Raw genomic sequence first — 22,583 nt, 5'->3', positions numbered from 1 at the left:
TCCTCTTGCGGCCCCCTTTCGTCTCTACCGGTCGGTTGTGCACCTTTTTTTTGTGTTCCAGAAGGCGCGCCTGTCTGTTCGTTTGGAGTCGTGTTTGGGTTTCGTGTGCCCTTTTTTTTTTGTTTTGTTTTTGCTTGGTTACAAACTGTAATCCTATTTCCTTCGTTTGTCCCGTACGAGGAACCGAGTGGGTGTGTGTTTCATTTTTTTGTGTGTGTGTGTTCATTTTGTCCATTGCAGAAAAGAATTTCCGTAACTTTGCGCGTCGTGCTGAAGAATTGTCAGCAAACCGCCTCCGATTTTTCTTTTCGGGAGGGGGAGGTTTTGCTAGATTCCTCTCTGGTGGCCTTTTTCTCCAGTCATTGCACACCGATGCTGGAATGGAGCAGCGGCACGATGAGAACCCCTCCATTCCCGGGCCATTCTGCTCGGGCACGGCAAGCGGAAGTGATAGTGACAGTGGAATCAGCAAAAAAAACAAAGTTTTAAGCCTGTCGAATTTATGACGTTTGACTTTAGACACCACCATTCGGTTTTGCGTTCTCACGAATCGTTTGCCCAGCATTTTGTGCTCTTTCGTTCGGTTTTTGTTTTTGAAGGGTGTGTGTGTGTGGGAACCAAATGTAAAAAAAGCTGGAAGCTGAATGTCAACTGTAGGACATTTGGTTGGTGATCTACCAGGAACGGGAAGAATGACAAACAATGGTTGAATTTATTTCCGATAAGTATTCGTATGGGATGCCAGCGTGCCATGAAGTTTATTTAAATTCTTCACTTCGTTTCATAAAACAGCAATAGCAATGGATCAATAGTGTCTTAAAATGATTCCAATAAGCCTCGGTTCCTTACCGTAGCATAATCAAAACATAACTAACCTTCACCAACAAACCCAAACTCATTCATTGCCCTAGATTGTTCCTGCACCTCGAGTTTCGTAAAGGATAGCTCCCTGATAGGGGGATGAAATGAAACAGTTTGCACATGGTTGTTGTGTGTTTTGCTTTACATTTTAATCGCGTGCCGAAAAACTTTCACTCCCTCGAGTTTTCCCATCCCAAAAAGGGGTTTGAATTTTCCACGCATTGTGTGATGAATGGAAAATGGCTTAAGGCAATCGCGAAGGTGTGCGGAATTGAGCCGGTTTTAAAGTGTCAGTCAGTAAGTTAGTAGAAAAAACAGAAATTTATTTACACCATTAATTTGGCGATAGATTTTTGGAGAGAAAATTAGAAAGAAATGACATTAAAAAAATTAATGGAGTCGATGGAGGCGCCCAGTAGATGATAACAAAATGTGTTGCTTTGGTTTTTCCCGATATGTTTTCACTCATGTACTCAAAGCACCATACAGTGTGACGCTATATTCCGTGTTGAAATTCTATATTTTGTCGTTTCTTGTGTGTTAGTGGCTTGAAAACTCGTTGATGTCTTTTGAGCAAACATTTATCCCTCTCGGTTGGAAGGGAATCCTGCAAGACGCACTGCTCGAATGCCATCCATCCATATCATCTCTTAACCCACCCAGTTGCATCCCGCTACTAATATGCCAGTGGTGGTGGTAGTAGTGGTAGTAGTAGTAGTAGTAGTAGTAGAACCTCCCACTTTTTCCCTGACAAGTATCAACAACATTCCCGCGAGGCATAATCGTGCCAACCGGGCGCGAGCTCTCTTGGCAGAATGACCTCAAGACCTTTCGTAAATGTGTGATTGAAGGGGATCGACTCAGGGGGAGGGAAGGGGAATGCTTTGGAGTGCATTAATGCACCCAGCGTTAGCATCGTTAGTGTGCGTTACGGCTCCACCCATAATCACGCACCCGGGTGGTTAAAACGTAACCGCGAAAGAAAGTCGTGCGTAAGAAATTAATCATAATCGCGCACGCACTGCTCCCTTAGATCCTTTGCCCTCACGCATACAGCACCACAGCACCATCAGCAAACGGCAGTTGCAAAACATCGCCAATTCGTGGGGGAGTTAATGAGACACGCTTAACCAAGCGGAAGTTAATGCTTTTGTTTCACAAAACGCACATACTTTCGCACATGCTTGCTCTTTCTCTCGTAGCGTTCCATTCTCTCCTGTTCTCTCTCTTTCGCTCTCGCGGTTTCCATAACACTTTTCTACGGCGTGCTTCGGTTGCTATGTCGAGGACGACGTGTATTATCCAAGGACGATTCATCTCGATGGCATAAAGCGCCGTGTTCCGTAAGGCTGTTCTTTCTTTTTCCCCCCACCGCAAACGCGTTTTGGAGCAAAAACCAAGCGCCGTTGAGGGATCCAAACAAGCAACACACACACACACAAAAAAAGAAGGGATCCAACCAACGACCTACCCCAACGCGATGGTTGTTGAACCGGATCCGCAGTTGCTGGCGCTTTCACTGGCAGCAGCATCGGTTCCAGGGGGGATGCTTTTTGTTTTGTGTGTTTTCCTTCTCGTTTCGGTGCCCTTTGGGACTTGGGACTGAAATTCAAACCAGCAGCGATATCGGTGTGGTGGAAAAAAAGGCGATGCGAGGAGCTCCAACGACCTCCCAACGCTTTTGGTGTGGAGCCTTTGATATAGTTTTATCGTGTGGCCTAAGAAGCGAACGAGCGGGGTTACGTTTATGGGCGCCACGTTTTCCATCGATAGAAGCTGTTGGTCTCTTGGGCGCCAAAAGTGCAACGAGCGTAGGCAAATAAGCTCCGCAGCAGCAACAGCAGCACACATTTGTAGTAGGTTTGTTGTCTTGGGACATTTCCACCTCCTGCTGGAAACTCATTAGCTGGTGGAAAATCTAAGAGTTCAAAGAACCTTCTTGCTCTAATTAATCATAATTTCTCAACCCACCGCCTTCTTTTTTTTTTTTGTCCACGAAGCGTTTTGTTGTGGGTGCGTGTGCACTGCGCCGTAAATAGTGAAAAAGGGATGTTGAACCATTCCTCTCACCGCTGGAGGGTAAGTGGTGGTTTGCTCCCGATATCAATCGAGGCTGATAATGTGGTTAGGTTTCGCCCAAGTCACCCCTTTATTTTAACGAATTGCTCTCCCACCCCAACCGAACCGGGGGATAACATCGATCGACAGATGCATTAAACTTGTGCATTAAGGATAGGCGGTTCTGTGTGCCACCCACCTCCTGTCAGGTCGTTAGCCTTTGGGAGATCCTTAACGCAACCTTTCCATTACCCGGGCGATAATGGAAGGTCCTGACGGCGGAACTCAGGCACGTCCCCAGTCCCTCCACCCCATAAGATAATGAATGTTGGCGTTCGGTAAAAGGAGGCAAATAAATGAAAAGCAATCACACGGTGTGCAACAACGCGAGGATGAAAGAAGAAGGATGTTGCACGCAATAAGCGTGTGTGTCTCCACGGTGCATCCGTTGATACCCGTCAGGTTAATGCGCCGTGTTAAGTTTTTTAATGCATCGCTGAGATGGTGTTGCGTGCTGCACTGCATTTTCCGTTCTATACGTCTTGTTTCTCGGGAACTCGGGACCCATCGTTGCATTTGCATTTTGCTGGTGAAGAAAACACACCCACCCACACACACACACGCCGTTCCATTGATCTTGAGATGACATGAAAGGGGGGGCAGGTAGCCTGGATGTCCTGGAGCACTACTACCCTGGGGAAGCTCGAGTGGAAAATGCATTAAAAAGGACTCAATCAACGTTCGATGCGTGCGCCATTTCGCTTTTGCGACCCCACTTTGGCCTTTTTGTAATGGGGGAGTTTGTGTGTGTGTGTGTGTGTATGCAGAAGGGTCAAGGACCCCCCGGTCGGTTATTAATGAGTGTGAGTGGGGGAAATTAGGAGTGGAGCGCAGAGAGAGAGTGGAGTTGTGCGGGATACAAAAGAAGCGAAATGCACCGAGAAATGCAATTAACGCAACGCAAATGTAATTCCTTGTGATGCTGCTGTTGCTACTCCTGCTGCTGTTAAACGCTTATATGCGCTGGCCCTGAGAGTGCGCTGGGTGCAGTTGAAGATAGGAAAGGAAACTTTGCTCCGCAGATGAAAAAAAAACTGTTTTACCGAGTGTGCACATTAGTATGCTTCAACGTAACGCATTTAACTAGTGATTTCTTTTTCCTCTCGCTTTATTTCGCGTTTTTCATTTGCCTATCACATCGGGTGTGTGCGTTAGAGAGGAAGCATTACACACGTCGCTCGTGCCATGTTGATTGTCGTTGTCGTCTGCCGTTTGGGAGAATTATTTTTGGAACAGTTCTTGTTCCGTTCCATTCCGTTTCGTACATTTTTTTCCTTCCTCCTCCTCATGGTTCTCGTGTTCACTTCCTGCTCTTCCTCCTTCAAGAAGCCGGCAGTTCCGCGGAGCGTGCGGAGCCGGATTGCTTGCCGGTGGATGGTGACATAGCGCTCGTCGCTTCGTTCGCGCTCCACGTCCAAAATGCGTGCGGCTGGAAGCAGAAAGGTGCGTGGAAAAGCAATACCCCCAGCAGAGAGGCGAAGGAAAACGCCATCAAAATGGGTTTCCATCTGCGCGGTTTTTCCCTAGTGCATCGTTTGCTGCTTCTGCTGCTGCAACGGAACCAACGGAACCAAGTTGAATGTCATCTATTTTTGGAGCGCCCCGTTGTGGTGTGTGCCTGTTTTTGTGCGCTTGAAGGTGTTTGTTTTCTTCGGGGTTTTTGGTGAGATTTTTCGTTCGCTTCCGATTTTCCACGGAAAAATGTGAGTGTGCCGCGCGCGCCCTCGACACCGACAGACCCCCAGCAGCGAAAGCGGCGAGGAAGTGTGTCTCCGGGATGGTGGAGGGCACAAAAACGTGATATTCCGGTCGCGTGAAATACGATGCAAAGTGGAAAGGGAAGACACGGGTGGGGAGGGGGAGGGGGAGGGAGACACGAGAATCCGTCCGGCTGTTGGTATTAAATTGCTTGATGGTTAATGAACTATTTCTTGTTTTTTTTCTTGCTTCTGCTCTGGTGAGATTTGTTGCCCATATGGTTCGAGATAATTATTGTCGTAGATTCAACTACATCGCTTTTTTTTGTTAAAACCGATCGGTGAACACACACACACAGTTGGAGGTGATTTTTCACCAGGAAGTTGGAGTCGGAAGTTGGAAAAATGTCTCAAAATGTGAATAATATTTTTTGCTTCCTCAAACTCTTTTTGTACGATATTTTTTGCTATTTCTCTACCCAAACCTTACAAAAAGGTGCTTCCTTCTTTGGTGCAGCGTTAAACGGTTCATAATTAACCATCGCCAAAAACCCCCCATTTTCTTCTTAACACGCTGTGTTTGCACAATTGAGCAATTATAATGGGGCGATAAAAATTGACTCTCTTTTGATGGCTCTTGTTGGTTTGTTGGTGTTTCTTTTTTTTTGTGTTTGGCCGACGAGGGTTCACACAAAGTTGTCAAAAAAGTGGTAAAACAATTGACTTGCGTGAAGAGGGGGTGGCGTAAGGTGGGAAGGGGGGGTGGGGGGGAAAGGTTTGTGATGTTATGAAAAGGTTTCCGGATGATTTTTGGTTAACAATTTCAAGGACGTCTGGTTAGGGTTTGTGTTCCCAAGTGTGTGTGTGTGTCCGCTGCTGAGAGTAGGAAATTGAGGAAGTTTATTGCAACAAAGTAGGGAAAAAGGAGACGAAAATCACCCATCACGAGTACGAGCGAAAGGCGATGCGAACACTTTCAGCAAGGGAGTTTTTAGAGATCCATTGCCATTGGAGAGAAAGAAAAAGTAAGAAACGCTAGCGAATCCTTGCGGCAAACCTCTTTTTGGCAATAACACGAAAACGGAAAACCAAACACACACACAAACAGCACCATCCAAGAAGGCAGGTTGGTTGGCAGAAATTTGGTGTGCGGACGAATGGCCGAAACCTAGGCAGTGGTTTTTCCACCCTCCTCCAAAATTCATCGAACGCCGGAAAGGGCATGGAAAAACCGATCGGCGTCAAAACACAAACACGCGCGCGCTCCGAGGCAAACTCCGCTTTCTTCGGAGGTGGTGGTGTAAGTGCGCCTACCGTGTTTTGGTGTTGGTGGGGTTTTGGTCCTGGCATGGCCCGGTAGTATAGTAGCGCAGCATCGTTACGATTGCACACCACCACCACCACGGGGCGCACGCGGGAGTGAAAGATTAGGGAAATTAGAGACGCCACCGGAAAATTCTATTCCCACAACCGCCCGGTTGCCGTTTCATGGGCATGGGCAAGAAGGTACAGTCCTTTGCGATGTGCTGTGCGACGACGCTGCACGTTCGTGCGTTTTCCGATGGGTTTTTTGGGAGACGAATGTCAAGGTCCCTCGTGCGTATAACAGCGAAGGGGGCGAATTCGTTTGTGCTGATGTGGGTGTGTGTGTGCTTCTGCCGCCCGGAAGTAGACAAGACGCTTCTTACTAACCTTGGTCACTATGGTAACCGTCTAGAAACGTTGGTTCGTTTATGTTGACGAAAATACGGAGGGAAAACGGTGTCTTGTTCGTTTTTTCTCTCTCTCTCTCTCTCTCGCTCTCTCTCTCTCTCTCTCTCTCTTTATTGCTGGCTCACTCTCGCCCCGAAATCGTGTTTTGCCTTTCGGCGAATGTTATTGAGGATTTGAGTTGTTTGATAGCTGAGCTGCTCGGAGCTTGTCTTGTCAGGAAGTTGATTTTTTTTTCGCCTCGGAAGGAATAAAGTGTCTGCGAGCGGTGTCAGAATCACTCAGACGTATAGCAGCTTTAGGAAGTATGAGAAAAAAAAGGATGCGGAAGAGACCATTGGGAAGGATTACAATGTATTACCGGATGTTGTTTTGGGAGTCATTTTGTTTTTTTTTTGTACGTTAATATTGGGATATTATCGGGAGTAGAAAACAGCTCGTTTTGCTGTATATTTCATCAAATTTGAAGTTCTGAAGGAATAATGGATGCATCTTATAGTTGAACCTTTCGAAACCACATGTAGCCTGGATCACCTTTTTTTCCTTCTTCCATTACGACGCGTGATGACAGACGAGAGAGAGAGAGAGGGAGAGAGAGAGTCCTCGGCACCTCCGCAAGTAACGCAGGAAGAGAAGAACACATATCCTGTGGTGGGCGCGTGTGTGGTAACTGTGGTTTTTTTGATGCTGGTGTTGACAAACTGCAGCCGTCATTCGCCGGGCTAGAGGATCGCATCCACAGTACAGTTTTTTTTCCTCCTTGTTCATGTAAACCATTCGCTTACTACTCACACGAATGCCCATCTGCTTCTCATAGAGCAGCAGCCGAGAGCAATTGAATTACGATCTTCCGTTCGTGCGTACGGAACAGAAGCAAGGAAGCAACAAAAAAACGCACACACACACGTGGTACGAACGAGACGAAGAAAGCGAAAATGTAGGCGAACGATGTGTGTAGTTCTCTTCCTTTTTAATTTGAAGTTTCGTGGTTGAAAATGCAGCTGTTGCTAAGATACTTGTACAAGATTATGGTTAATACTGAAATTTAGAACTGTGTGAGTTCTGGTGCAATGTTGTGCAACCAAATTTTTAAACGATGTTTTTAATTTAATTTTTTGTATGGAATAGTAATAGTGGTGTCCCATCACAGAAAAGTTGCTATAATGGAGTTTTTATATTTTCTTATTATTTGATAACTGTAATAGGTGAATAATCTTAAGTACTTTTAGCAACTTATTCCACTTTCAGCAATTTAAGCATGAAAACTAGTTTAATTTACTTCTAGGTACAGTGTCTCACAGTTTAGTCCAACATTTTTATAGCACAACTTCCTTTATGGCACAATGGAAACACGTCTGCGCCATCTAGCGTGCACTAGCGTAAGCTTATGACAGCAAGCTTTCCTGTCGCGAACAAATTTTATGCTCCATCCGTGAGCATAAAAGCATAAAAGCTCAACCAAGCATCAAGCATCGGTAGCATCAAAATCGCATAAACCGGCATTGACGGGGCGACATCTGGCGGCAATCGAATGATAACTAAGAGCTTTCTCTCTTTTCTTTTCTTTTTTTTCTTTCCTGCTTTCCCTATCCGTTCGCCCCGGGACGATTGTGATTGTGGCGTTGCGTCGGGATTGGTTGGCGACTTCTCTCCCGCAGCTTCTTTACGGTCCGGACGGCCAGCTGCTGAAGCCGGAGTCCCGCCGGGGCCGTGGCAAAGGAAGCAAATCGAAGGCAGCGGCAGCGGCGGCAGCGGCCGCAGCGGCAGGAGCCACCAACGGAAGCGCTAATGGAGCGGTAAGTGTGTGTGTCTGTCTGTATGGTAGCATTGGTAGTAAAATATGTTGATAGTTGTGCTGTTAGAGCTGCTGCTGGGAAGTTCACCGGTGGTGTGTCCACTTAGCTTTGCTCCGCTTGGCGGGCGTAGAGGTTGTAATTTTATCGCGGAGAGACCTTTCGGTTGCTATATTTATTTAATTTCTAGGTTGGCCAGTAGCGCTTAAGTATTGCTTTTTTGTTGCGGCTTTTGAATTGCGTAGAGCGGTTGGCAGTTTTTGGGTTTGATGGGTGTGTATCATTGGTGGTATTTAGTTTTGTGTAATTTCCTTGTTTTTTTTCCTTTCGTTTTCGTTTTCTCTTTCTTTAAACCAACATCATAAGCTACGGAAAAAGGGCACTTCATTTGTGACAGAAAAATGTTAGCTATCGATTTTGTACAGTCTTCTTTCTACCCGTACAACACAACATTCCGATCCTCTCATGGCTTTGGTCGAGCGTAATGCCATAGCCCCCAAACCGTTCCCGTTCGGTCCACCCCGTAGCCCCGTAGCTTAGTACGATACTTGTTCGTTTGATTGTGACCATGTTTTATGCAAAAGCTACATACTTATCTTCGTTTTTTTTTTGTTGTTGTTATTGCTGCTTCTCCCGTGTCCCGGTACTGCCTGTGTTCCTGTTAGCCTTTTTTTGCGTTGAAAGACCCGTCGGGTAACGGCAGGGGGACGCACACTGCACAGCGAGGGGGACAGGAGGGACGGCAAGAAAAACCCTCTAACACGTTCCACGGTTCCTCACATGAGATAAAGTTAAATTTATTTTGCATATAAATTAATCGCATTGCCGATCCATCCATTGAATGCCATTTTTTTTCTTCTTTTCCTTGCCTGTGCGCGGATAAAAGACCGTTGTAATCGGAACGGAAGGCACGGAAGGAAGGAAGCCAAAGCCGAAACCGAACAGACCACGAGTGAAAGTCTAGTTTATGTTTCGCGTAGTCCCGATCACTTATTAGAGGATGAAGATAAGAAGCATTTCGGTTGTGTTCGCCTGGGCTAGGGTGAGGGAGAAGCGGGAAGGGGGAGAGTTGTCAGGAAACAAGCGGAACTAAACCTTGGTTGAAGAATTTGCTACGAAATAAAAAAAGAAGCATAAAAAAGCCGTCGTACATTTGGCACAATTGCACAAACAGACCCCGTAGGTAAGGGGCTCTTATGCTGAGAAGGATGGAAATAGTAACGACATAAATATGTCCGATCGGAATCGGAGGCCATAAATTGATTGATTGAGGCTGGCTGACACAGCAAATGACATTAAATTACGGGTTTTAATTTGTGTGCAATTCACATACTTTTTTTTCTGTACAATTGTACTATAACAATATTTTAAAAATGATATTTTCAAAACCCTTTAATAGCGACAGTCTATTTGTCTATTTGTTGGTAGTTTAATGATTTTATTTTAAAGTGAATATATTATTTTATGATGCTTTTTTGGTAGTTTGTTTCACTGTAAACAATTGTCACACACTGGTGGTGTTTTATTTGACGCTAGCGAAACGTATCGATTCCTTTTAGTATCTGTGTTCTAGCCAAGCGTGCGCTTATTTGTAGAGTTGAATGAGTATTGTTTTTTTTTTGCTTTTGGTGCGAATCAAGTAGCAGATCTGAAGTTCTGAAAATTGCGACACTGATCATTACAACTCATTAAATTCATCTCTTCCATTACTTGGTCTTCTCTTTCTTCTTTCTCTTCCCGCGCACATTATCCATCCTCCGTCACATGACTGGAAACATGACTTTTTAAATACATTCCTTCAACGATTTTCCCACCACACGCAACGCATCCCTCGGATGCGTCCGCCCCCTATTTGTTTTCGGTTCACCAACTCTAGATCGTGTCGTACGATGCCAACGGACAGGCCGTCCGTGCTGATGGGAAGCGTGGCCGCGGACGAGGACGTGGTGGCGGGGTAAGAATTTCGCACGCAATGTTACTTTATATTCCACAGCCTCCGTTTTGTAGCGCAGAAAACTTTTTCCGGTAGCGCGGCGGTTCGATTGAGCGGCGCAAAGTTTTGATGTAACTTCACCCGCATCCCTTTTTCTGTACGAGACGACGCACCTTCAGTTTGATTATTCTTCGGCTCGGAAGCGAAACCGAAGCGTTTTGGGATCCTTGGCCTTGAATGCCGGATCTGCCTCAACATTCGGTTTCGGTGGTCATGTTCGTCTTGTTTTTTTTTTGCTCTCTTTCTCTCTTTCTTTGTTGTTAGCAGCGAGCTATGAATGGTCTTCGCTAACGTGCCGGAAATCGAACGAACCGTACACCGGCTTACGCCGGCCTGAATCATATGGTTCCGTAGTGCTTCCGGCAGATGAGCCGCCGAGTGAAAGCGAAAGCACCAATACCCAGACGACAATGTTTTTTTTCTTCGCTCCTTCCACCCAAAATCATCCAAACCCAAAATCAAAGTCAAAAAGTACGGCAACGACATCGGTGGCCAAAAAACCTCAAGAGCATACCGAGGCGTAAGCGTAAAACTCACCCTCCCCAACCGCGCCAACCTTGTCGGAAGCATAAGAAAGGCCTTGCCAACGGCGTAGTAGTGAGCAGCAGGCAGGCAGCAGTCGTAAACGTAATCGTTGTAGCCTTTCACAATGCTCTGCTGCCTCGGAGCCATCAGCATCCGATATCGTATCGTCCCTTTGGCACCCGGCGACTTGTCGCAAACTTGCGCATAGCGCGCGAGGTGAAATGGTTAGACGCGCGCCATCGTCGTCTTCGTCCTGAGTGCCGCTTTACTTTTATGACATTCTTTCGAACGATTCCGGATTTGTGGAATACTTTACCCAGACAAAACATCCCCCTCCCACCCCTCCCGTTTTCCTGGAGCGCCAACAGTCCAACGGTCTCCTCCATCGCTCAACACCCGCAAGGAAGGGAATTGGATTCGTATCCTTTTTCGTCCCTTTTTGCTGGTGAGCGAACGAAATGCGTCTGGTTTGTTGCGATGACGATACGGCGGGTGGTCGTACGTCTGTCTTCCGAAGAACTCCTGGGGGTCAGCGTTTCATCGTGTTTCGGTTTTCACTGGCAACACTGGCAAGAAGTCAACCTTGTACTTAGCTTAGCGATGCTACTTAAAACACATCGAAGGGTTTTTTTATGAAATGGAAATGGGAAACATGTGCCGGATTATGGTGTTGTATTTGGGGTTTTGCCGTGGTTTAGGGGCTTTTCCCAATGCCTGGGATTTCAAAGGAAAACTTACAACCAAAAGTCCTGCTGGAAGGAGTTGAGTTATAATTGTAGTAGAGAAATGGGGTTTTCAAGGATTTCCTGAGGAAAAGAGCTAGAGTTTGCTGGTGTAGAACAACTTTCTTGGGGAGTTCCTAAACAGGTTCTTCTCGTTCCCCAATAAATGAAACTTAGTATCTCCCAAGTAACTTCTCGGATGGCTTGTGTACCCAGACCATCCTATTTCGCTTTCATCTCGTACGAAACGTTCCTCCGTTTCCGCCGGTACGATGTTTTCATTTGTCAATAAATATATTTATAGCCACCGAAGGTCGTCTGAGATCGTAAAAAGGATCCCTTTTGTCCCCCGAGTCTGCGGAAGTCGTCCGAGACCCGTCTGTTCCCTGTCAGCTGATCGGTTGAATGGGTTTTGTAGCTAGCCTTTTCCTCTTTTTTTATTATTAAACCCATTTCATTTTGCCATCCGTCGTCTTGTGCCCGGTCTACGGTTATGAAGAGTCGATCATGGGTCATGGCCATTTGACCGTTTGATGATTGTGCGGATGCTGCTGTCTGTAGCTGAATGGAAACGGCAACAAGAAAACTCCCTCCCCTCCGCACCAAACGTTCGTAGAATGGTTTGTTGAATGTGGGGACCATTTTCTTGCAGCATATCCCAACAAGTTCCTTATGTATTCCGGTTCTACTCCGCACACCCGCACTCGCTATGGTTGTGTTGGTTTGTCGGACTTTTCCCCGTCCCCTCTCTTCGGCCACCCCGGGAAGATGCTTCTGTTTTCGGGGTCGTGTGGTCCGTGTGGAAGCGAAATAAAAGTTGGTTGAAGAAGACTTTTGTTTTTGCTCTGCTCTGTGGTCCGTCCCCCGTCCCGGAAGCGGAACCGGGCAGTCGTACCGTTGTGTTGTGATACACTTTTTCACATTCAGCCCGGTGTAGAAGTTATTCTTGGAATGAAATCCCCCCCCTTACCTCAATGGAGAAAGGTTTTACCGGGTGTGAAACTTTTACTTGTTGCTCGTGCCGGCAACGGAACCTCTGAACTCTCTGGCCCCGGCGGCCGGCGGCTTGCCGGCAGATGGAACGATACCCGCTGCCCAGAACTTTCGTCCGTGAGGTTCAGAGCTGTGAAAAGCATGTGGAAAGGCAGCTCTTTTCCGTCATAGTCGTACCGGAACGAGCAAAACACACAGACACCACACAACGAAAATGCGGACGCAAAAACCTCTCCGGTACTCCGGACGGCCATGATGACGACTTGCCGCTTTGGTTTCGAGCCAAAAGCGAAGTGGTGTGGTGGGTTTCGTTCGGTTCGTTTTCTTTTTTCGTTTGGCCCTGTGTGTTTCATCCCAGCTCTACTATCTCTACTACTACGACTGGCCTTCCAAAGATCAGCTGAAAGACCTGGCCTCGGACGACGTTTGCTTGGACGACGCTTCTTACGTGGCAGCGTGCGAAAGGGGGGGGAAGGGAAAAGTGTCCTCTGCGCATCGTATCTACCGCCACAGTGCCACTCGGAGTGTGCAGTTATCGTGTTGATGACGAAGAGTTAACGTGGACTTTTACTACTCCATTGACTGCAAATTTTTATGTCAAGCACTTGCGCGCTTGTCTGTGTGTGTGTGTGGGGGTTTCCGCTTTTTTTTTCGTGTGCCATTGTAGGTTTTCCCCGGGTCCTTCTTTGGCCGGAGCGCAACCGGTGGCTACTGAATGTGTTATACCCGGCCGAGCACCATCCATGCAGTAGTAGAGTGTCGTATGGCGTGCCTCTTCTACTTATCCAAACGTCGAAGGAAAGTAAAAGCCATTTGGCATGATTTCGTTCTGTGTGCGGGGCGTACGGTTTGTGTTTTTTTTTCCCTCCCGTCGACACGTTCACTGGCACCGGCAAGCCAGGAGGAGGCAGATTCCCCTAGAGCGTCACGCGCCAACAGAAGTCGGGCAACTTCACAGCCACATGCCGACACAAGGTGTCTGACGGGGTTTGGCGCAAGATGATTTGAGGGCAGGTCTTTCGTTGGCATTGCCGTGTAACGAATTCTTTCCCATCTGCATCCGCGGCGTTGCGAACCTGGGAGCTTAATCGTTTTCAAGTTCATCCTGGCTGCTGCTGGTAGCGCTTCTGGTATGTACGAACGAGCCATCGTTTCAGGCCGGCATACCGATGCACACACACACACACACACAGCCGGGGTCACGATGGCGTACGGCGGTCTGGTTTGGCTTTTGGGATTTCCCTCGCCCAAAGTGCTTTGGAGGTTGGGTTGACGACTCATCGTCGTCTGGGGCCGGTTCTTGCACCGTTTGCCTTTTAGCTCGCTTGCCAGACGGTACGGAGGCACGTGCCACGTGCCACGTCAACCTACGGGAGGATGGGGTTGAGACCGTTTGATTCGATTCCGAGATATGGTACGTCAAAAAAAAACGGGGAACCATGCCTTCATCAACGACTGCTAGACGCTTGATGTAGACCGTGGCGTGTGGCTTGCCACGTCGGTCTGTCAGAAGAACCGCAGATAGAACGGAAAAGATTACGCCCGCAGTGAGAAAGTGTGCCATCGTTCGTTCACACTTGGCTGTGACTTCTTGGCTTGGGATTGGTTTTGGTACGAAGGGCGTCCGTTGATGTCTGGCGTGGTCAAAATGTGATACTCGGTGAGGTTATTTCAACTGTTACGTATAGCATCAAACATCACGCTGAATGATGGGGAAGATCTCCAAGAGATACCTCCAGCTCTCGTCTAAATACCTCAAGGATTTCGTCCAAGTCTTTAGATGGTCGATTCTTTTCAGACACTAAGCCGAATGTCTCGCACCCACTGTTCGCATTGACGCGGCATATGAAACGATATCGTCATTCCAATTCCCTCGCCCGTCTGGAGGATTGTGCTGAAAACGTGCAGAATCTTAGAACCGCTCCCCAAAGGGGAAGATGTGTTCCCCCAAAGGAGCGAAAGAAATAACGCACGGCACGGCGTTGTCGATGGTGGCTACACACGTCGAGCCGTTCCGGTGCCACAGAGCAATAACGACCAGGCCGAGAACGAGCAGCATAATAAAAGAGATATCAAGTATCGGTCGGTTGCTGACGGCAAACAGATTTTTCGGAAGTTTCGGAAGAAGTTTCGTGTACCGCGTGCGCTGCTCCACAGGGAGGCGTCATCTTCTCGTATATCTTCTTGCTTGGGTGGGCCTTGGGTTTTTTTTTAAAGAGGGCCCCACCGGTCGTCAGCTGCTCATCCGTGGGGGGTGTGTGTGTGTGTGTCGGAACGGCTTAGCGCCATCATCAACACCTTCTCCGCTTTTGACGGCAGAGACGAGTCTCTTTAACTGAGATATGTTCGGAGACCCCTCATTCCACAACAGGTACCACCACGTAGACATATGTACAGCTCCAGTATTTTTTTGTTGGTTGTTATTTGGTCTGTTTGGTCGGCTTCTCGTATCGGTAGCTTTTATGTCTTTCGGCGTGATGATGATGAAGCCTTTCCGCAACGCATCGAGATCGCTCTTTATTGGGATAGGTTTTTCGGCTTCACCTGGCCTCTTGTCTCGCGCCCCTTTCGCGTCGGGGTTTTCGAATGTTTGTGGTAACGTTAAAGGGATGGTAGCTTGGTTTATGTGTGGCGATGTCGAGGTGCTACTTCAACCACGAGCCACTTGAGCGGATCATCACAGCGGAACCTCAAACCCGGGAGACACGCGAGCGCTCGCTCGCTACCTGTTGAATCCGGGGGCTTCGGTTTGTTTTTGTCCGCTTCTTCGGCGGCATCAAACGAAACGTTTATCTTTTCGATCGGAATCGGTGTTTATGGCCACACCACCCTGGGGACCGACCAGTGATTAATAGACATCTTTTGTTAGCAGACTGTTCTCCTGTTGTTTGGCTGCAAAGATGTTGTGACGCTACTATCGAACAGCGTTTACAAACTCCATTGCTCATTGCGCGGTGACACACTGACCCCTCGGAGTCGGGCATTGCAAATTCCGCTCGAGGAAAGGCCTTGCTGTTGTGCCTTCGGTAAACTTTAGGTCGTCCGAACGACCCAGAGGGAGAAGGTAGCCGAGAAGGCAGTGAAGGAAAAGTGCACAAACACAAACGGTTTAGTAGCGTGTGGCTGCTTGGAACTTGGCAAAACTTTTTTCCCATCCTACATAGCGAAATGATGTTTGCCAGGGTGCCGCTGCATCTTTCGGCGCACCCTGGCCACTATTCCTCTTCCGGTAGTGCATCTCGCTGCACCGACGAGACGGGAGAGAGAGAGAGAGAGAGAGGATTGAAAGTACCGTTCGTTCTAAATACCTTGCGCGCCAGTGTTTAGAGAAAGGAAAAACCTGTTCCGTGCCGGTGGGGCCAGTAGACGACGGTGCTGGGATGCGATTGCCAGATTTGCCAGGGAAGTATTTGAAATTAATTTTCATTAATCCACTCCATGTTGGAGCATTAGAAAATTTTCTCATTCAAGGCTCTTAATTTAATTTTTAAACTCAATTTTTATCTCGCTAACCTACTTCGGGTGCACTCTGTATTGCATCGTTGCATTTTGTCAACCCCCCAAATGCATCCTACCCTGTTTTGTGTCGGCACCACCAACCACAAAATCGAGCGCATCTTCATCGACCACGAGAAACGAGGATGTGAAGGTTTGGATTTTTTTGTTTTGTTTTGCGAATTCGAGGGCACAGCCGGCCACAGTACAAACATGAAAGAAGAGAAGGAAAGAGAGAGGCATTTAAATTGTAAATTTTACCCTTCCTCCCTACCCAGGATTTGAATATGTATCTTCCCCCCATTTGTGTGTGTGGCCCGCACCGGTTCGATTACCTTGCCGCTGCCTCCACAAACGTGAAACGATGAACACGTGCAGTGCTCAGATCCGGGAATGCAGTTTTGTGCGAGGATGAATGATAATTTCCGACCGATCCGAGTGTGGGTCTTGGTGATTTTTTTTGCGTCGCTTTTGCGCGATTGTGCGAAGGTAGTTAATCATAATTTTGCATCAAATAAATCAAGAAGAAATATGCTTTCTTACACACGTTTCCGGCTTGCGAAAAAAGAAATGGAGAAACAAAATCAAACAAAAAGACAGCAATGTATGTGAAGGGTTGGATTCAATGCTTATTACTATTTGCCACGCGGAAAAGGTTAGGAAAACTAAATCTTGCCTGCAGTAAGCAAAAATTTTTAACGATCAATACCTTACAATACCTTTTACAAAAGGAATATTGATGCTGTAAACAGCAAATCGGCACCATTTATTATGGGCGCGCCACATATTTACAGGGTTTTTGGGGATTATATTAACAAGTTCAACGAGACTTCGGCAAGTTATTGAAATGCACCTAAGATGGCGTTGACAAACTTCGGCAGCACTGTAGAGTGACGGTAGAATGTTGTTGCTGGCAACGCGGTTGCTATGGATTTGACAGTAGCCTGCGTTGCTATTCGCTGTGCACTTTGCCAGCAGCAGTGTTGCCAGCAACATTATTCGTCGATTGATGAATAGTTCTTTCCGCGCATATGAACGCCATCTTCTGTACAATTCAATAACTTTTGCCGAACTAATCAATTATATGCTGAACTTGTCAATATAATTCCCGGAAACCCTGTAAATGTAGCAGTATTGAAAAAAAAAACAACATTTCCCGGGAAAACTTCCAACGGAAAAACAAAAGTCACTACAGGAAACATAAAGTTCGCCAACACGCCAAAACAACAACATCAACAAACAATTGCTCATAAATATTCGAACGGTGCGCGGTGTGTGTTTGTTGTTGTTCTGTTGTTTTACCCAATGTTGTGCCCGTGTGTATGCGTGTATTACTTGCAGGATGTTTTCCTTTTCGTGGTGGTGTTTCGTTTTTGCTAGTTTTATATTTTGCTCTTCTTACACAATCTTTTTCCTTCTTTTTTGTTATGTTTTTTTCCTTTTCCGTTTTTTTCTTCTTGTTGGTTTCGTATCTCGTTCGTTGTGTGTCAATGTTTTACAATGCCGCTTTATTATCGCAGCATAGGTCGGTTAACGTCGTGAAGGTTTTCTTTTGTCCCCGTTTTTTTTCTTTCTTTCTTCTTTTTCCTTCTTTAGCTTCCTCACCCACCCAACGAGGGAGGTTGGGGACGGGGGTGTGTGTTTGTGTCCTCGGATAGCTGCTTTTCTTTCATGCATTTTTTCTCCCAATATTTCACTGACCTGGCTCGATCTCGGGCCGTGCATTACACTCATTGAATATTGATGGGAACATACTTGGCACACGGTGGTTGAACAGGGGCAAGGCGCTCGTTGTTTGACCTCCGGACTTTTAGCGAGGGTGCCCGTTTTTGTGGGGGACACGAGACACACGAGAAGGAAGGAACCATCCGCGTTTCGCTTTTCATTTTTAACGCCCATAAATCCTATAAAGCGTTTTCACCAGAACTGGACTGAATGTTGCGTAATTTTAACATAAAAAAACACTAAAATAGTATTGCAAATAATTGAATCCATTCTTGGTTTATAAAAGAACTTAAAGTTGGCATGAAAAAAAGGAGCATTGAAATAGAAACGCTAGAAGTAAAGTTCTTTTTGGGGAGTTTTCTCACCGTTTTTTCAACACCCATAGTTAATACAAGAAGAAACAAAATGAGAATAAAAACGGAATCAACCACCACGAGCTCTCGACGGCTGTCCTTTTTGAAACGAAAGGGAAATTTTCTCATTATCGTCTGACCTACATTTGGCACACAGTCGTCGTCCATTCGCGACGCGGCTTTTGGGCCATATATTGGATGCCGCTGCGTGGAACCGGTCGGTATCGGATCGTTCTGTGTCTGTGCAAATGCATCTCGCCGTCGTTTTTTTTGGTTCGCTCTTTGTACTGTTTGCTGCACAGCAGTATCGTTATGCTCGCCTGCCCCGCTCTCGACATTCGTTCGAGCGTGTATTTATGTTATGCATATTAAAATAAAAGTGCAAACGACTCCACTCCCCTTCCCTCCTCCGGTGGAGTGGCACAGAACAGAATGAGGGCATCGCCAGAGAGACTGGGATAAAGCGGAATAAAATAAAAGCATCCCGCAGCAGCCTGCAGCGACAGAAAACCGGCTCCGACGATGGACCCGCGTGGTTTCCATCGGGGTGTTCTTTTGGGGTTTTTTTTTTGCGTGCGAAAAGGGTTGCGGCATTCTGAAGAGTTCTCGTTACTGGCTGCGAAGGGAGGGATCGCTTGGCTTAATTGCGAAAGCACTGTTCAACCGATCGTTGCTTTTAAATAGTTGCAATATTTCTGCAGAAGGTGAAAGTGAGCTGAGCTGAGCTTTTGTTTTTGTTACTAATTTTGTTATCCAAGCAAGCAACAAGTTATGACGCCGACGGGTTATGACTTTACTATTTGTTTGTTGTTTTTTTTGTAACAGCTAATCCCATCCACCCACCCGTACAAATACACACTCGCATTAAGTTTGTTGTGTATAATATTTTATTTGTTCTCTCGTGGATTGCTGCAGTGCTGCTGCGTTTTACGAAATGCAGTCGAAGACGCAAGTGCAACCGCTATCGCTACCATCAGCTTCAAATGCTTTCGCCAATTGCGACGCCCGGTGGGTTAACACATTTGCAATCCGGTTTCGTTGACTCGTGTTTTATCGCTCTTTTTAAGTTTGTGTGTGTATATTGCACGTACGTGGGTGGATTGTTTCGCGGTTTCCGGAACGGGTCCGGAACGGGCCAAAAACTTTCTCTTCTCGCTAAGGTGAACTTGCACAGCAAGCGGTAATATATTGCCAAGGGCTATAATGGTTGTAATGTTAAAATCAAAATGTAACGAAATTATTGAAAGCTCAAGTAAGAAAAATCGAAGATGCTAGTTGGTGATATATCTTAAAGCTTGAAAGAATAAAGAAATTTACAAACTTTATATTATACAGTAATTCCCCAAGTGACGCGACTCTCGAGTTACGCGAATTTTTGTATGTGAATTGAATTTTGTATGCATTGAAATTTATAATTCCCAACAATAAGTTACATTTTTATATTATAAACATACATTTTGGTAAAAATATAACCTAATTGTCGAAATTAACGTAATAATATTTAATTATTAATGCGCGTTGTACCGTAAAAAGAAGAAATCCATCACGGAATAGTAAATGTAATATAGCAAAGGGATATAACTCGGATTATATAAAGGGAATTCGAGTTACGCGAATTGTTCTGGCACGCATTATTCCCGAAAAGACTCGGGAAAAGACTGTACATCTAATATAAAGTCCAATAGTACCTCATATTCCGAGTGTCTCGGGAGTTCTCCCTATATCCTGGCATATATCATCATTCAGTGGCCTATATTGAAGGCTCTTTTGCAGTCAGATATCACCGGTAATCAGCATCATTGATGAACGACCCTGATGTTAAGGGACAGCATAACACTTACGAGCAGGGCAACAGCGAGAAGTCAAAAGTTCACTTACCGGCCTGGTGCTGTACATCCAAATTGACCTTAGTTGGGCTGTTGTTCACTCGATGAATAATTTTTCCTTCCTTCCACACACTGCTCACCGAGGCACAAAAGGAGGCTATAAGGTCCGAAGGACAACCAGATCGCTTCAAGGCTAGCAGCAGCAGCAGCAGCAGCAACGCATCCAAATTGCTGGCTAAAGTTCACCATTCCCCATTCGCCCGAAGGCGTCTCTCAAATGTAAAACAATGTTCCTCCAAAGTGAACAAAATATGATGACCCATTAGGGGGGTGCATTTAGTGGGATTTCACTTTCATGTTCATGGCTGGCCTTATAATCACTTCGTTAGAAATGCATTTGCGCGCGCGTGTGTAAATGCTTGTATGCAAAACACGTTAAACGATTCGTTTCGTTTGCCGTCCGTCGGTAATAATGGTTTATTACGGATTTTCAGTCCACGCTAGAATTTTAGTTCGCCCAGACCTTTTTGTCTGCGTCTGAGTCTGATTTTGTGTTTTTATTTTCTTTCGATATCTTTGTGTTGCTTTTTTGTTTTGTTCTTGGTTTCTATGTTTCGTACCACCCAATACACCTGCCTCCTCCGATCTGCACTCCAATCTTTTGCAAAAAACTCTTTTCATTTGAACACAGGAGGCACTGAAATGATGGCTTTACGTGTTTGGCAGTCATAAAAGCTTTCCTCCGTCTCTGATGTTTGTGGATTCGCTTATTCGGTGTGTGTGCTGATGCACTTGGGTCGGGTCGGGTCGGGGTGCAGTTCAAGACACAGACACACAAGCTTTTTCGCTAGCTTGTTTGTGCCCAGGCACTTAATCGTGCAGTGACTCCCAGTGCCACCGATGGGTGGCTGTCTGGAGCTCAGAATCTTCATCAAGAACACAACCGAGAACTAGCAGGCTAGCAGCAGCAGTCGGTCGGTCGGTCGCTTGGTTGCCGCCCTATTCTTCGTCGATGTTTTCCCTCCCACTGCTTCAGCCCCCTCGTTTCTTATCGTCTCGGAACTGGGACGATGTTGGCGGCTGTCTTTTCAAGCGAGTAAATTGGCAACCATTTTGACTGTGCAGATCTGTTTCGACCCCGAACTGGGAGGGACCCCGGGCAGAGAGGGGATGCTTCATTTCATTTTATGCGCACGCCAAACTTGACGAATGCGCGCCCTTTTTGGCGCTGGTGAACGAGGAGGGGGGGGAAGTTAGTTTAATTAAATTACGTGTGGCTTTTGTCTGCTTTATGAGCTTTTCTTTAAGACGTGTCTGGCTAAGCTGGTCTCTGGTCAGGCAGCAATTTTACCACCAAAACGGTGTTTTGTTGTTCAAATAACAATTCGTTGTTGGTTGTTTGTTAACCGTTTTGGGGATGGCAATGTTCCCTGTACAAAGTGAGCAAATTACGTTGAAAATTCTGCTCCTATTGGACGAATTTCGTTGGCCACATCATCGGATCGATCGTTTAATAATGTAACACTCTCGATTTCAACGCCACTGCTCTCACGGTAATCGATAAGCCGAACAACCCGGCCGAATGATTTTTCAATGTCCTTTCATGAATAAAACAGTGCAAGAACGCGGATTTTCCACCGGTGCCCAGGTAGAGGGTAGCGTTTTTTTTCATTTTCGAATTGATTAAATACACGCTCACGCAAGCGCGTCCCATTGCTTCGAATTCGATCGGGTTTTTTTGTATGAACGATTGAACGAAAACGTGGTTCGGAAAGGCGAAAAAAGCGTCCTCGTCCTCGTCCGCCCCACTCACGGGTGGGTGGTGGTCAAGGTTAAATTGCATGTGCTCTAATTTAAACATATAGTAAATGTTTAACCCGTACCATTGGCACCATCCCTTTTTTTGCGGGCCCTTCCCGCGGTGGCCAACTGGCCACCCAGCCACAGTTCCTTTCTGCTACAGTTTTCATTTCGCTGCACTGATAGTGAGCTTTGGAGCGGTAGATTTGCGTGTGCACGGGACCATGTTTTTTTTGTCCACCCTCCCGGAAATCGGTACTCGGTGTGTGTGTGTGTGTGAGCCCAAGCACAATTCATACCCCAACGTCAGTTCGGTTCGGTTTACGTTCATTCACATTTTTACTACTCTCGCACCGTTTTTGTGTGTGTGGGCGCCAGGGGGGCAAAGTAGGTATGCAAAGGTACCAAGAGGGGCGCGGAGTATTTTTGTGTTCCCATCTGTCCGGTATTTACCGGGTGGGGTGGTTTTCCCTTTATCCTCACAAACCCCGTTGCCACCCGTGTAGCGCGTGTCGGAGTCTATCCGCAACTTTCACCTTTCGCGATGCATCCCCTGTTTCGGGGGTGTGGAAAATTATTCCCATTTTGCGTTGCGTGTTGCGCGAACGGTGCGCGAACAAGGGTTGAGCGCATACAACCTGACCATCACATTTAATTCATTTTCATTCACAACTATCTGAAAAACCAACCACTGTTGCATCGCTGCATCGCGCTCACCGGTGGAACGGTGGCGTGTGTTGCGGATTTTTGGGCTGGCGTTTCGGTTTGGAGCCACACAGACACACGTCGTTTCCGGTGGGTGTACTACTGATAAAATTCGCATAAATGTTTCCAGCACGGGTGATAAATAATGGAGTGTTGTTTGCGGGGCGGGGGAGTTGGTTGGGATTTTTCCCTTCCCACGCATTCGTTCATCTCCATCCAAACGGTGGTGGCGCACACGTACACACGGTCGTTTCGGATGCATCCGAA

At 46.6% G+C, this 22,583-nt stretch overlaps 1 protein-coding gene across 1 annotated transcript in view; it reads left to right on the top strand.

Annotated features, from left to right (window-relative positions):
• Positions 1–22,583, top strand: part of LOC128303589 (methylcytosine dioxygenase TET) — a 167,836-nt gene that overhangs the window by 32,774 nt on the left and 112,479 nt on the right. The window contains exon 4 of the mRNA XM_053040584.1: positions 8,045–8,182. Coding sequence (XP_052896544.1) covers positions 8,045–8,182 — 138 coding nt within the window. The remainder of the gene's footprint in view (positions 1–8,044; positions 8,183–22,583) is intronic.

This window comes from Anopheles moucheti, chromosome 3 (genome assembly GCF_943734755.1).
Source record: "Anopheles moucheti chromosome 3, idAnoMoucSN_F20_07, whole genome shotgun sequence".
NCBI lineage: Eukaryota > Metazoa > Arthropoda > Insecta > Diptera > Culicidae > Anopheles > Anopheles moucheti.
The sequence above is the reverse complement of the archived record's forward strand: the minus strand, read 5'-3'. Positions and strand labels throughout refer to the sequence as shown.